General features: G+C 31.9%; 1 protein-coding gene across 1 annotated transcript in view; it reads right to left on the bottom strand.

The window, feature by feature from the left end:
• Nucleotides 1-16834, bottom strand: part of LOC129965701 (potassium channel subfamily K member 4-like) — a 104571-nt gene that overhangs the window by 5860 nt on the left and 81877 nt on the right. Inside the window, exons 4-5 of the mRNA XM_056079812.1 lie at nucleotides 14127-14459; nucleotides 838-1064 (exon numbers count right to left, since the gene is read on the bottom strand). Coding sequence (XP_055935787.1) covers nucleotides 838-1064; nucleotides 14127-14459 — 560 coding nt within the window. The remainder of the gene's footprint in view (nucleotides 1-837; nucleotides 1065-14126; nucleotides 14460-16834) is intronic.

The following is a 16834-nucleotide window of genomic DNA, read 5'->3' as shown; positions in this document are numbered from 1 at the left end:
ATATCTTCATATTGTGCATTTCTATTAAAAATTTTAAGCAATTCGTTAGAGACAATGTAATTTTTAAGTACAAATATTGAAATTAAAAGCAATTTTGGTATCCGTGATTTTTTTAAAACTATTTTAAGCTATGTTCTAAATAAAAAAAAAAGAATCCTAAGACCCAGCCCAAAACTTATGCGTATTAACGTATGTATTTAACGTTTTAAACGCCATACGGATCAGTGGTTATAATATCTACTTAACTGTCATTTCAATATCCATTTTTAAAATTTTTACTTTTTTATACTTCTCAAACTTTTCTGATTTGCTTTTGCTTTTTATCAAATAATATGTATCCCAAATGGTACTCTCATCCCTTGTTCGGAATCATTGTCTTGGCGTTTTATATAATCAGGTAGCATAATATAATTGCAACATTGTACAATACTATTCATTGCTATACAATATTAAACTGTATTCTACTTTATTATATGATATTTTTAATATTATTTGACGACATATGATTATGTTGCACAGTAGCTTTACTCTTCTGAGATAAATACAAATAAACTTTTGAGCTTTAAAAAAACCCATTGATGAACTAATAGTAGGTTGATACCAGCTTAGTAACTTAATTGTGATCTTTTTTAACCATCAGAATTGCACTACAATATGTGCCGAATTTTAAACACTGAATTTTGCTCCAAAGCATTATAAATCATTATAGATTTTGCCTCAAATATTTATATTAAAAGAATCCTTAGCCATGTTTATGTGACTTCAGCAAGTAATTCTGAGAATAACTATCAATTTTTTGTTCAAACATGTTCGACTGAATACCATTTTAATACATACCCTGGACACATCATGCAAAATCTGGTAAACCTCGTCCAACCTCTGTCCCATCCTCTGCTGCGTTTGGTAAATGCTGGAGGACAGTTTCCTTTCCACTCTTCTTATTTGCTTACATCTCATCATGCGAGAGATGTAATTGAGAATCATAGCGAGGTAGCCCAGTCCAAATATGATCCAGAGCACAACGAAAGTTTTGTAGAAACCCACGTAGTCTCCCTCGAAGTTCCCTGTGAAAAAAAGAGAACTTAAGTAGTCCGATATCGTGTCTTGAAAATGTGAACAATATGAGTTGTTTCCCCAATATATGATTGTTGCTGTTAAAATTCCCAGGTAGCACAGCGCGTTGTGCAATATTGTACAGTATTGTGGATATTATAGTATATTATTCTATATTAAACAATATTATACAATATTGCGAATATTATATAATGTTATACAATATTGTGCAATATATATGTGATATTGGGATTGAGAGCTTAACAAAATATTATGATTTGTGAAGTATCGGCAACTTAATCCCCCCCCCCTTCACACTATTGACTATCTAATAGAAATGGAATGCAATAGCTTTCTTGAAAGCAGTTTGAAAATGGATATTGGCGTCTTAATGACCAGTTATGACATGATGACCCGTAACAGTGATATCTGAGAATTCTGGGATTTATTCTAGAATTTGCGACTCACAACAGGTTGCTGGGTATTAGTACTTTGTTGATTCGCTTGGAAATGAGGGATGTTTAAGAGCAAAAATTCGATGGATGCATTGAATTAGAACTGATAAAATGAACTCCCATTTCATATCAGTTATCAGTTACTCTTTATATAAAAATAGTTACCTATTTAGTCGAGAATTAATTTGACTGATCGTATTTATGACTGTAATATTCTACAGCTGTGTACTTCGAATGGTCGTTGAACTAAGAATACTTGCTGAGTTACCTAGTCTCATTCTTCTTTGGCTTCATTTGTAGGTGGTAACAAGACGAGGTACATCTGCGATAAGATAATGAAGAAACATTCCAAAATTTCGCCAAACATTATTTAAAGCTGACAATATTTTATAGAGATTAGAAAATGATAGATAACTTTACCGTTCTGCCAATATTATTCGAGAGAAGCGTCATTTTATTTTCTGATGGGGAAATCAGTTTTATTAAGGTCGGATTTGAATACTCTCTCCTTTTATTATGTATTCAAACACAACAACACATAATTATCTTAATAAATCACATTGAAAACATTAAATGGACTAAATAAGAAAAGGCATGACAGACGAAACAAATATGTGCTATCACCTGGATACCAATATGAATACAAATAATAGATTATACATAAAAATTTCAATAATAAAAGAAAAGACACATTGAATAAAATCGGAAACTTTACTGAACACTATCTGAATCTGGAATTATATTTAAAAGTTCATTTCCGTGCGCTCAGTAGGATATAATTCGGGTCAAATAGTGACCATCAAATGTGCACCGATTCACGAAATAAAAAAAAAAGTCAGAATTTTACTAAAACTTAGTAATCGGTTGCAATTGATTGCTATTAGCTTCTCCCATCATCAATTATATTTCAAGATGATACACGATTCATACCATGATATCTTTATAAAAGCTATAGAATTGATAAGCGCTTTTCAACAGCGTAGTGTTCGGGATACAAGGAGGGATATTGATGCCTTTGATGCCACTTTTATAGGGCGCATCATTTGGAAAAAAATATTGGTGCATTAGTGTATACTAAAATATAGTATTGATAAAAAAAAAAGACGAAAACATAATGCCATGTTGTGGGCACCATCTTTATTTACTAAACCAAGAATGACGACTAGGGGCGAAAAAAATTTATATTATACTCCAAGAGCTTGTTACCCTTGTTAGACCATTGATGCTTAAATAATAAAGTACTCTTGAACAATAGCGGGGGTTTGTATATACTTCCTCCCCACAAAAGTGGGTTGAGAACATTGTAAAATTATATTTATATACAGCAAGTGCATGGAATTAAATACTGCCCTTATTTTAAGCAATGATTGTAACCGTTGAATTTTTTTCCCAATAAATATGTACCGAAAGCTGGATCGACTCGAGAATACTCGGCGTGCTGGGCTAGAATTCTTCCCTGTGCTTCCTAACGCAGGTTTTACACCCAATTCTGGTAAACTTCGGGGCTACGTGGGCATTAACGATTGGTGTTTTTGTCCTTTTTGCTTGTTCCTTCTTGCTCTGATTAGGTTTCTACAAGACTCTATTAAAAGTATGCACGAATACGTGTTTAACGCGATGATTAATCGTTAGCTTTCGTTTTTTGACTAGAATTAATCTTAGTATGAAAAATGGAATAAAGTGTGAAATTCAAAATGACTCCTATACATTTTATTGTTACGAGTCACTTTACTCTTCAGCTTATCCGATTCCTGAACGTTATTAATAAAATGCTTTTTACCTCTAGATTTATAATAGTAGGAATATTCAAAAATAAAAAGACCTTACAAGGGGCACAAGAGTAAAAAAGGAATAAAGTAGGAACCGCCGTTGTAATTCATATTAGTATAAAATGTCGAACAATATCGTTATGATATCTTCAAGATATAATCTGGTTTATCGTGATTCGAGCAAAATCGCGGGATTAGCACAATGTTTCATGCACTATTAAGAACCGATTTCTCCTGTCGACGGACCGTTACTAAATATCTTAAGGCAGGAGATTATTGAGAGGAATGCATAGAAAATAAAGGCTCTAAGCTATTTTATTGTTTCGAATAAAGGAAAGTACCTAAACGTTAGTAAGAATGGAGGCAAATTTGTTGAACAAAAGGATTTATTTCATGAACATGTAATAAATATCTCCAGATTTTTAAAAATCGTTGTACTTTGCTTTTAATTAGTGTTAATGAGAAGTAAAACTTTATATTTTTTTATCGCTTGCAAAGAATTAAAATTTCGAAATACATTTGAAACTGTATGTGATCAAAAAATGTACAAAATTTATTTCTATTATTAAAGCGTGGGGAGTCAAAGTTATAAAATAATGTTCCGATTTTTTTTGGCCTCAAAAAAGAGATTTTGGAACTTTATTCCAGAATGAAATTAACCCTGACGTCAACAACCCCAAAACGAGTGCGCTTGCACCCAAGTACATGAAGTTCAAGCATATTTGAAACACCTTAATTATGAATCGTCTGCATTTCTTAATTCGAAAATTCGTATTGACGTCAAGGGCAGAAGTCAAATAGTGATTCGTGGAACCAAAAGCTTGTTCGTTAGCTTCCACACGGCCCCATCTCGTGTTGGTAAACACGTGACGTCGAATCGAGCCTTGTCTCACCAATCAGCAGGCGCCGACTGTCTTTCTGTAGCCCCTTCTTAACCTTTAGGAACAAAAGGACATCTTTATTTCAACCGTCTTTGTGTCGAATGCGACACAAAATTTGGCACAATTCGGTGATGTCGTTTGCCAAGTTGGCGTTAATCCTGCATGGCCTTACCGACGTACGATCTCAGCTACTTGTCTTCTACGAGTTAAACGTCTTCAAGAAAACTGAGCGGCTCAATTAAAAGATATCTATATGAGAAGGCCACGAAGAGTTGTTTTGAAAAGAAGAATGAAGAAAATCGTTTCATTTTTAAACAACAAATACCTTTTGTTGCAAAAATATCAATTTGATAGTTTGATTTAACAATAAAAATGGCAATCCGCATTTTGAGAAAAGAACAGACGTAATTTTCAACAAATCATTCTTTCTTACAAAACATGATATGAATTTTGTCGATTCTGGTCTGTTCGATTCTGTAGAATCTAGTTTGATTAATTCGATTTTATTATTTAATGCATAAATTTCTTATTATTAATAGTAATTTAATTTAAAGTTTTACTTTTCTGCTTTTTTTAGCTCTCATAAAAAACACAATACTCACGAAGTTAAAGTAACTTGAACTTGACAAAAAACTTGACTGCAACTTGGTTTCCTAAACCTTTGGAAACCTTCGAAATCATCCGAAAAAGCATGTAACGAGCCCCATAATTGATATTAGAAAGAGAGAAACCCGACAAATCCACAGCGGACCACCGAGTAATGAAGATATGATATGTAAAGAAGAATTAAACTGAAATGTTGTTCAGTAAATTTTGATAGAACGTTTTGGATCAGAAGATTTGCTTAGCTATTTTTGCTAACAAATATTGAAGAAATTAAAACTAAAAGGTTGCTAAGAAATGATTGCAATAATATTTGCTATTACACAATTCACAAGACTGTTTTATGCTGTAGATTTCAATAATAACAATTCAGTATCACATCAGAATTAATGGAGTGACATCGAAAATTCTGGTATGATTTAATTTATGGTTGCGTTTGGGATTCTGCGCATGCCTGATGAAGGTCTTGTCATCATGCACATGCACAATAAATATTCAGTTGTTCTGAAATTTGAATCCTCTTACATTTAAGGACATGCAATACCAAAGTTTATTTAATTTGGATATTTTTATATTGTTGCTAGATAAATAATAAGTTAGGAAAAATACACACTGATGCATATAGATATCAAAAGAAACAATAAAGTTACAGAATTTGCTAAATGCTCCCAAAATACAATTAAAAAATGATACGAAAATTTTTTCGAATACTTTGATACGAAAATTTTTTCGTGTCCAGGAATTTAATGTAAAATAACAGATAGTTTGAAGCAGTCACAGAATTTCCAACTTTATTTTTCATTAAATATACTGGAATCATATTACGAATTATTTAATGAACGTTATGAGTGACCTTAAGATGTTGTTGATTATATAAGTCATTAGAAACTGACAAAAACAAACTTTCAAAATATTATAAAAAATAACAATTTTTCAGGGGAAAAAAAAAATAACAAATTTACCCATTTTTTTCAGTATGCAAATAAATAAAAATTCATTAACTATTAATCATGACATTAACTGGTGCGAAATTATTTTTATTTTTAAATAGAAAGGTTCCTTTGCATAATATTATATTTTCCCTCAGTATTGGATAGCAAAGAAAACTATTTAAAAAAGGAGCAACTGTAAGTATAAAAATGGTATTGAATTCGAATTAAAAGTAAATGGAAGTATGAAATCAATTTTTTAACTTTTTAATTGAACTTTTATTCATTTTCATTAACGGATTTCATAAAAAAATGTAACAAGCTCGACGGATAAGATTTGGTGCTGCATCTTTAAACCGAAATTGTAAATTTCTGTTATATTTGAACAAAATTCACCTACGAGAAATCTGTGTATTGTTTATTGTTGTGTATTTGAACATAACTTAAAAACACAATACTCTAGATGAATGAAATATGACTTATGATTTTATTACAAAATTTATAGATATGTGTCAAATTTTGGACCAAATCGACACAGAGGGTTAGTTGTCTATCTGTGCATATGTGAACTGGATACTAGAGAACGCATTAAACTATTTAAATCAAATTTGGTACATCGTCTTGACTTGAAAATTGTAGATCTTTGCCTAACTTTAAAAATGTGCTGGATTCTCGAACTTTTTATTATTGTGCTGCGGAACTTAAACAAAACGTGTTATTTTGTGTAAGCATTCGGAAAACTGATGGAAGAACACTCTCTCTAGTTTATACATTAAACCACAGTGTACAATCCGATGTTTAGAAATATTTTAACTTTTACCTCATGAATGTTTGTGTCATTATGAATTTTAAAACCATTTTTGCCGTAAGAGTTATACACTGTCATTTTCAGCACTTTGAAATCCGAATGACTTGTGCTTAAAGTAGGAAACAAATCTTAGGAATTTTTGGATTTTGCCTGAATTAACATCATATTTTAAACTAAATTAGAAGTAAATATTAAGTTTCAATGCAAATATGGAATTAAAAGGAAAGAAATGATAAATCCAGCCTGAAGACGTCTACAAGGGTCTTTCTCAGGCAAGGATTCAAACCAGGCAGCTTTTCTGGGAAGGGTCTGACTTTCGTTCAAAATATTGACCTCTCGTGACCCGAAAATCCCAAGAAATTGAGATTTTAGAGATATGAATTAATATCGCAACATCAAAAACAATAAATTACACAATAACAAGAAAAATATCATTTCGCATTTTTTTTAACCCTTTAAAGGGCTATTTTTTTTCTAGCCATATTATGTTAAAATATTTTTAGGCTTGAAATTAGAATAAGAAAAGGGGTTCTTTTAGCTTATTAGATAAATTTAATTTTATTAATCAATTAATTTGGTTAATTAATAATTAAGTGACAAATCAAGACACATCATTTTGTCTGAGATAAAGAACTGAAGCATTTATGTTTCTGACTTACTAAAAACAATTGTCAGAACTTATGCCAACCTACATAATTTCATACAAAGATTAATAAATTTGGTGGGAAGCATACTTCTCACGGCCCTAGAAAGGATTAATCTAAGCAAGACCATAGCAAAATGGAATCAAACCAAACTACAAAAAGACCATTGAATCATTAAACCAAAAAATTATTCATTCCTCCTATTATTTCTTTCTATTTTAAAATTAATATTTAGGTTTAAAAAATTATAGACAAGGTTTTTTTAGGCTATAATCAAATGAAGAGAACGGCATTGTGCTGTCAAAGTCAGGAGTTTTGATGAGTTGATGAAATTGAAACTCTGCTCCTCCCAAAATTAAGGCTCCCACGAAATGATCGTAGTCATAGAAATATTTAAATTTCCATTCTGAATCTCTAAGTGAAAAAAATCCTGTCATAAATTACTTTTACTTTCTTGTATTTGGCGTTACAAAAAGAGAATAATGCAAACGTCAAAAAACTTGAATTTGGGATTTTGACTAATTTCCACGCTTCGCATCTTCACGAGTCCGAAGGAATGATGACTATCTGTGAATATAATAAATTAAAAATGCTTTGTGCTTCCCCTGGGGAGGGGGGGGGATTTGGCATGTGGTTTTTTTTTCTTTAAATTTGTAGACCTTTATCAAATTTTGAGTGAAGGTTTGACCGAGTGTCGATCAGTATTTTCCATGTATACAAACATGATAACTGAAAAAACCTCAACAATTTGGATAAGTGTTTATAGCAAAGTATAGATTTGAGCGAAATCTGTCAAAGGATGGATCGTCTTTTGGTCTGTATTTTTCTATGTATGTAAACATTAAAATTCCAAAACGCAATGATTTATATGAATGAAATTCGGCATGCGATCTACAGAACGAGACTCTGAAAATAAAAATCTGAACAATCGTGAAGTAGTCAGCTTTTGGACTGCTTCATGATTGTTCAGATTAGTTCATCGGATCCAAAATTCTTATGCTGGCTGGATAGTATTTTTATTACAGAATATGCAAGAAAGTTTCCAAGAGGTTACTTCCACTACTTTAAATGAGCAGATTTCTATGGCAGATCTCATTTTCTGAAATCTGTAAAATCAAACAGAGACTTACTTTCGATCTTTCACACACACACACGAGGCATATTCAGAAAGTAAATACCGTTTCATTGTACTGCCGCTGCAACGCTGCGTATGACTTCCGCGCATTCGCACTAGTCTTCCTTGTTTACTGGCTCTCAACTGACGCCATTTTGGTTGCTGTATGTTGTGTTTTCAGTTTGCTGTACACATTTAAAATTTTTAAGACAATGACCGATCCCGCCGACTGTGAGATTCGTGCTGTAATTCAATTTTTGAACGCAAAGAATGTGAAACCGGCTGAAATCTATCCTCAAGTGGAAGATGTTTACGGTGAAGACACAATGAGTGATGGAATGGTGAGAAATTGGGTTAGAATGTTTAATGAAGGTCGAACAAATGTGCACAATGAGGTTCGGAGTGGTCGGCCTTCTGTTGTCAGCGATGATATAGTAAGAAAAGTTGAAGGAAAAAAAAATCCATGAGAATAGACCTTTTACAATGACGACTCTTTTTGACGTATTTCTGCAAATTTCACACACTGTTTCGTGCGAAATTGTTATAGACCGCTTAGGTTATCGCAAGTTGTGTTCCCGGCGAAGTTATCGTCATTGGCGGGAAGTTTCTATGAAGAAGATACAGAAAAACTGGTAACCCGCTACGATAAGTGTTTGAACATTAGTGGAAACTATGCAGAAAAATAGTTTAAGGTATGCTCTTTCATGTAAAAATAAAATTAATAAGATTGGCTTGGAAAAATAAATTTTTTACTAGATTTTTTTTTCTTTTCAAAACAGTACTTATTTTTCTAATACGCCTCCTATATATCCAGAATTTTTCTGCAGGGGGGGGGGGATACCATCATTTATTATGCGAGAAAGTTTCGGGCAAACACCTTCTAATGTTTTTTTTTTTTTTTTTTTTTTTTTTTTGCAATTTTACATATAGTTTTCAAATAGTTTATAATTGTCCCATATCATAATTTAAAGAGTTTTGATTTTTTACGTTTTTATAAAACTTTTCTAAAATTAAACTACAAAAATCAGCCTGCTTTTTTTCGTCGCTAAAATTATCTGTTTTATGCTATGTATACTTATACAATATGTCGCGTTTTCTTACTTATACAATATGCCATCCTTCAAAACATTTGTGGCAATTCATACAATGAATCGTCATCGTTTTTCGCACTGGGTTTCGCACCTCTTGCCCTGCTCATTGCCTGCGTAACTTTTCTTCATTAAATAAAGGCAGATACAGACTGCTCTTCTCTTTTCCACAACTGTTTGCTATGTTTAAGAATTTTGAGTTTGAATTTCGTTAACTTGTACTTTTTATTGAGTTCATTGGCACTATTTGAAGGATGTGTTAGTGCGATCATTTACAAATTTACAATATATATATATATATACAAAAGTATTAAAATCAAGTTAATAGGAAAATAAAAAAAACCAAATAAAAATTAAACCAAAAAAATATAAAAAAGAATCCAGCCTGAAGACTTTTTCAAGGGTCACACTCAGGCAGGGATTCAAAGAAAGGGATTTTTTCTGTGAAGGAAATGCAGACATTAGTCTAATAATGATTCCTCGTGACCCGAAAATCCCCTGAAATTAGGCCCAAGAGATATATTTTTTTGGTTTAATTTTTATTTGGTTTTTTTTATTTTCCTATTAACTTGATTTTAATACTTTTGTATCAATTCATCTGTGTTTTAGAAGTAGCTGCAGTTGCGCTCTCTAAATATTACGAAGTTCTTTTTTGGTTTTAGTTTGAATAGGTAATAATTTTTGGTTGCGATTTCGAAACTGTTTTGTTTCGTTTTCATTTTAGTTTCGTTTTCAAACTATTTCTTACTATAGATTGGTTACTTATATATCTGATTTTGCAGGTACGTGGCTGAAAAAAAAACTTTTGAAATGAACTTCAAATTATTTTACACGGGATTTCAATTTATGTACAGCGAAGAAGCAATAATACGACACGCCACTCTACATCGTGACACAAAAGCAAAAGAGAGAGAATTTTGTTCCTCCAGTGTTTTTACTATGAGGTTCTGATTGGGATTTCTTTGACATGTGCGGATTTAAATAAGGGAATATTAGGTAAAATTCAAAAAGATACGTAGGTGTTAAAGATTTTTATTTCTTCACTCCCGGCTTCGGAATTTATGGAGGCAATAATTTTGTATATTACCCTAATGTGCATGGGACAGAAATCACTCTTATTATTTATTGTCGAATGGTGGCGACAGCCAAATGTTAACAAAGCGCCACATAAACTTTCCATGCTGCTTTATTTTATAGCTGTATTTAATGCAACAGTTCGTTTAACTAAGTAACGGAGTTTTAAAATATTATTTGAAATTCTCTGATGTGGGCTTGCTGCTTCACTGAAAACTTCTTTCAGTCAAAGGAAAGAATATGTAAAAGAAGTAAGATGTGAGGAAGTAGTTTAATTGAGCGGGAAAGATAGGTTTAGTCCTTACCAGATGGATAATCGCTATGACAACTGATGTTCATATCTTCCGAAATTATTATTTCCTAAAAATTGGTTTTTGCGTTAAAATAATAATAATAAAAAAAACCCACCTTTTTAATGATATCAATTTTATTTCTATAAATTCTTTTCTTTATTTTTAATAAATATTTTTTAAGATTTACTTTGATTTCAAGGTGAACAACGTTATGATGAAATTTAAACTCTCCTATCAAAGGATTTAATCGCATCCTTTTGCCAGCATTAAAATTAAGATTAAAAAAAATGTCTTGTTTGGACATAGTAGGGAAGTAGGATTTTCCACTTTTACTACATAGTATATATATTAATTTGCTACCCTAGTAACTTATAGTAGATTGAGTCAATTAAATACATGTAATTCGGTCTTTCCAAATAACACATTGAAAATTAACAACAACAAGAAAAAGAACGAAAGAAACATTTCATATTAAGGGTTTTATTCCCCAAAAGTCACTAATCTGGGAGAATAAGCTTGTAGCTGAAAGTGGCTAGTTTTATATATTTTTTCTTTTGATGTATTGCACCCAAAATTTGATACATATAATCAAATCTAATGATTAAATTATATGCAATTTTCATTTTTTTTGTGAATGTATTTTTTATGTTCACACGCACATATATGCTTCCTTTTGACGGATTTTACCCAAAATTTAATTGGTATCTAACATTTTTGTGTAAAAATTAACCACCATTAACTTCATCCTTCTTATTTGTTGCTTTCATGTTCACGGATTGGTAGATAAAAACGGTCTAGGTGTCGTCCTCGCCATCTGACAGCGGTTCAAAATTATGAGGTCCGTCTCAAAATAATCCTAGTGTTGCTTTAAAACGGGACGTTAGTATAACTAAACTTCGGACTACAAACTTAAAATTTGTAGATTCTTTAAATTTTCGACAGAGAATGTTTTAAAGGTTACAACACTCTCTCTCTGTATATATTTGGCAAATAAAAAAAGAATAGTTAAAATAATAATAAAAGATAAAGGATTGATTTGTAGTGTCTACAACAGTTAATATACTACAGTTAATGATAAATAAACTAATTTATCATGATTTTTTTTCCTTACAGCTACACAAAATTGTTAAAATATTTTTTTAATTTTAATTAAGATTTGAAACACAACAGATATAAAAAATGTTTTTTTTTTTAAAAAAGTGAATTCTAAAACAAAACGGAGAATTTCAGCTGCGATTCAGAAATCAATTGAACATATTTGAAAGCTATTTAGACTAAAAGATTTCTTGAAATAGCCTTTTCTAAAAATACAGCTTCGCCGTCCCTAAAATACCATTGTACTCAAGGGAAGGAAATAGGTTTCCCATGGGGTACATTTTATGGGATTTTCAACAGAGACTTGTCACCCACAAACGCTGTTCGGCGGAATTGGAGGTACGCCAGGCGGAATTCCGAGCGTGACTCACGGGACAGAATGCGTAAGTGAGGAGGTGAAAGCTAACTCGCGTGTCATTTAAGAGCTCATGTCAGACACTGGAATAAAAAAGAGAAAAAATCCGTTAGCCCCTTGATATTATTTAAATAATAGCAAAATTTCAATTTAGTGTATTTTAAAGGCGGAAAGAAGAAATTTAGATTAAGGATTCGCAATTCAGGTGAAAATTCATTACCAAAAGTGGTGAGATATCCCGACTTAGACAGTTTCGATTCTTTATGCTAAATTTACTCCAAATTTTGAATAATTATTACATGAAACTGCCAATTTTGTTGACGTTTAAAAGTTCTTAGACATTATCAACTGCAATACCATTTAACCCTTTATTTACTGACGGTACTTAAAAGTACCATTTAAATCTGGGTTACATCTTCGTGGTATGACTATTTTTTTCTGATGGCATTCAAAAGAACACGGAGAATACCATCCAGATAGCAACTAGTTAATATAAGCTAAAAGTAGAAATTTAAAATATTTAATTATTAATTGAGTTAATTGAGAAATTTGATTAATTAATTTTTTTTTCTTGGATTCCCTGGGATTATTCTGCAAGGAAAATTAACTACTTGTGAAAAAAAAAAAAGTTGAAAAATTGATGGTAAAATAATTCGGTAAATAAGGGGATCCAAAACCTATTTATTACATTCTCGCCTGAAGACCTTAATGGGGGACGAAGGGAGATTGAATAAATTTACGACTTCAGATCTCGTTAAAAAACTCACAGTTGAGCTAGCTTACCAAAAGTTGTTAATAATCTAATATCAACCATTTTCCATTTTTTTGCACCGGATTTATTTCAAATTTTCAAGATTTGTCTCATTAAATCATAAATTCTCCTGTCATTTAAAAGCTTCTGTTAAGTACTAGAATGAAAATCCAGCAATTACGATGCCATTTAAATAGCAAAATCCGAATTTGGGTTATTTCATTTCTTTTAATGACAAATGGGGAAATTTTGGAATTTAATGAATCTTAATGACAAAAAGAGAAAATTTGCACAAACATAGGCTAAGGATGCACAATTTAGCGAGCTTCAAAAAATTACTACCTAAAAGGATAAGGCATCCCAAATCAGTCCGCTTCGATTCTTTGGGCGGGATTTTCAAAGAATGTTAGATTATATCACGAGCTCCCTTTTCATTTAAAACCTCTTGTTAAATAGTGGGACAAAAATTCATCAACTCTGATATCACATGACGACAAAATAGCGACAAAAAAAAAAGAAATTATTGTGGCAACACTAATGTATAATTTCCCAGTTTGTTTACCATTCTCAAATAACCAAAATTTTTCATCTCTCAGCTAGCAATCTTCTGAATACCAAAGCAAAACATGTTTCAACCTTGTAATAAATGATAATGTGACTGCTAAGCCGCGTTCCTACGACCTGTGCAGCTGCAGACATGGCATACTTTCCCGTGTTTCCCCTCTGTTGCGGTTTTCCGGTGTCCTTTGATGTCTGTGGATGCGATACGGAGTTTGCAGCAATGCTGTAAATTGTCGATAAACTGGACAGACATCAAAGAACTCTGGAAAACTGCAAGAAAGGAGAAACAAGGAAAAGTGCTCCAGGTCGTCGCACAGCCGCTTTCCACGTCCTGTGGACTTGCGGATTTGGTCTTAAATCTGTTAACTGACCCATTGTTGGATCATCCCCGCCTGTGCACGTCGGTTCGGAGCTTCCCGCAAATTGTCGATAAACTAGACAGACATCAAAGAACCCCGATAAACTACAAGAGAGGGTAAAGAGGGCAAAATGTGCCAGACTCAAGGCGGGAACAGATCGTCGGAATAGAATTTAACCTGAGAACAAGCATGATTTGAGGACATCATCGGGGTTGGCGAGCAGAGGCCGGAGTACCTAGTATTTTATATAAATATTTTGCAAACATTATAAATAACAAAGCCATGTATACTCACCAGCTACGAAATCTCCAAATCCTATTGTGGACAAGGTGATGAAGCAATAATAAAAACTATCTACAAATGACCATTGCTCCAGCCACACAAAGAACCCTGCTGGTACCACGAGGAAGACAAACAGCCACGGAATGAGGCACTTGGCTGCAGAGAAGACGAGGGTCAGTCTCGAGTTTCTGGACTTCCTCGCCTTCTGGAAGACTTTGACGAGCCTTTGACTGTAGTGGCCGCCGATGGCCGCTAGCACGATGCCCGTGAGAGGTATCCCGATGGTTGCGTATAAAATGCAGAAGAGACGACCTTCTGTGGTAGAGGGTGAAAGATGACCATAACCTATGGAAACAATCTGAAGTTTATATCTATGAAAAGTGAAAAAAGGATTCTTTTTTTTTCTATTATGAAAAAACAATTCAGCATCGAAACATAAATGTAGAGATTCATTAAGGTTATAAAATTGTTAAAGAATAACTTCCACTGGCCACTAAAACATTTGCTAAAATTTTCAATTAAATGTGTAGTTCGCTCTTAAAGCTTCCTTAGTAAAGTATTTTAAAACTAAATTTTGATAGGCATGTAACACGCACTTTCTTAGAAACTTATAAATTTCTGTTCATTGTGCTATTTATTTTTCTAATTTTGTTATGATCCTATCTGAAATTTGAATAACAGTTTGAAACTGAAGAAATAAAGCTTCAACTAATACAAAAACTTTCAAATTCTGAAACTATTTAAAAATGGATAAACTTTAAAAAGAAAGGATTTTTTTAGCCATTCCTTACTTACGAAGTTGATCCTTTAGTATTATTACAACACAATTTCAAAAGTCTTATGAAATGCATATTTTAAAAGGGAACCTATTGGTTATCTAAAACTAAGCCATATCTTTATACCCTTTCATTATGAACAATGGAAGAAAAATCCAGGATGAAATACATGGCAACAAATGAAAAAGATTGTTATTGTTGATATATACTAACGTATATATCAACAACGTTACATTAGTATATATCATTAACGTTACATTACACGTATATATCAATACGTGTAATGTATTGATATATACGTGTAATATCAATACGTGTAATGTATTGATATATACGTGTAATATCAATACGTGTAATGTATTGATATATACATTACACTATTTGATATATACATATATTATTTTTTTTCTGGTGCAATGTAACGTTATATACGTATTGATTACACGTATATAACGTTACATTACACGTATATATTACATACACGTATATATCAATAACGTTACATTAGTATATATCACTGATATATACTAATGTAAAATAAGTTTAAATATATATTTTTTTAAATTATTAAAAATAGACATAAATTGTACGGCATTTAAACTACTATTATTGAATAAATAATTTTTTTGTATGCTTTGAAATGGTATGAAACTTATTTTTCTGTCACATTTTTTTTTTTTTTTTTTTTTGGCAGTTGAAAGGGAAAACATACAAAGTTCGATTAATTTTCAATTTAAATATTAAAAAAAATTCTTTGAAGTGTGCTTTCTGCTCTCTAAAGTAGATCTTTGGCAGATTGGTTATTCCAGAAAACGCTCTATCCTATGGAATATAAACACGCATGTACATTCTCTTTTATTTTTAAGAGAGATTAAGTTTCACAATGGGCTTTTGATTCAACTTATGTTAAGTTTACAACTATTTATTAATTGCATATAAACGTTGTTGAATTTATTATGTAAACCTATTTAGCATGATACTATGTCAAAGACTACATAGGTGCACATTTTGTTGTGTTCTCATGAAATATTTCATTCGCTAGAAATAAGATAATTAATGTGTTTTATTTTTGTTCAATGAGTGTGTTCTTTGGCATGCGAATCAACGCCATTTAATTTTGAAATTCTTCGCGCATCTTTTAACAAACAAAGGAATCCCATCAAATTTCAAAATGAAATTTTATTGTTGCACAATATTATATAGGTATATTTTTTTTTCATTTTATTACAGCATCACGTGCATTGTATCCATTTATTTATAAAAAAAACTGATAGAAAGTCATGAACTATTATCAAAGTCTCTTTGTTGAACAAACTGTAACCAGACATTATTGCTATTGCACAGCAACTCTTATCCCTGCCGTGAATACTTTGATAACTGTAATGTTTAACTTTGTCTGAAACTATTGAAAATTTTTTATTATCGTCTGTGAAAAGTAAAGTTTCTAAACGAATATTATATATATAGCTAAAAATTATAAAAAATCAACTTTGATGAAATCATGCGAAAATGAATTTAAGAATAACTAATAGGAACTCGTCTGGCAGATGTTCTGCAACACCCTGATGGCCTATCAGAGTTACAATACTGATAGAAATACTTATCTAAACCACGCTGTGAAAATGGGTATCTATAAAATGAAGTATTTTTCTCAAAGTTTCATCGATTCGTTTTCCCAACGTGCAGCAATGTCTGTGAGTTTCCAGACTGTTGCGTTATTCCCTTCAAAGCCACGCTTACGATTTTTTTTAGATAAAAGCGTGTATAATAAATGTCGGATCTCCGACTAGCAACAGTCTAGGGCCTCAAGGCTGAGAGATGCAGTAAACAATGCAATTATAAGAATTATATTCATAATTACCACATAAATCTGTGCAAAAAAGTGAGAATTCTATGAGTTATAAAATATCGAAATAGTTGTTGGAATGGACCAAATGAACTATT

Source organism: Argiope bruennichi, chromosome 4 (genome assembly GCF_947563725.1).
Source record: "Argiope bruennichi chromosome 4, qqArgBrue1.1, whole genome shotgun sequence".
Classification (NCBI taxonomy): domain Eukaryota; kingdom Metazoa; phylum Arthropoda; class Arachnida; order Araneae; family Araneidae; genus Argiope; species Argiope bruennichi.
Note: the sequence above shows the minus strand (reverse complement) of the source record. Positions and strands in the feature narration are given on the sequence as shown.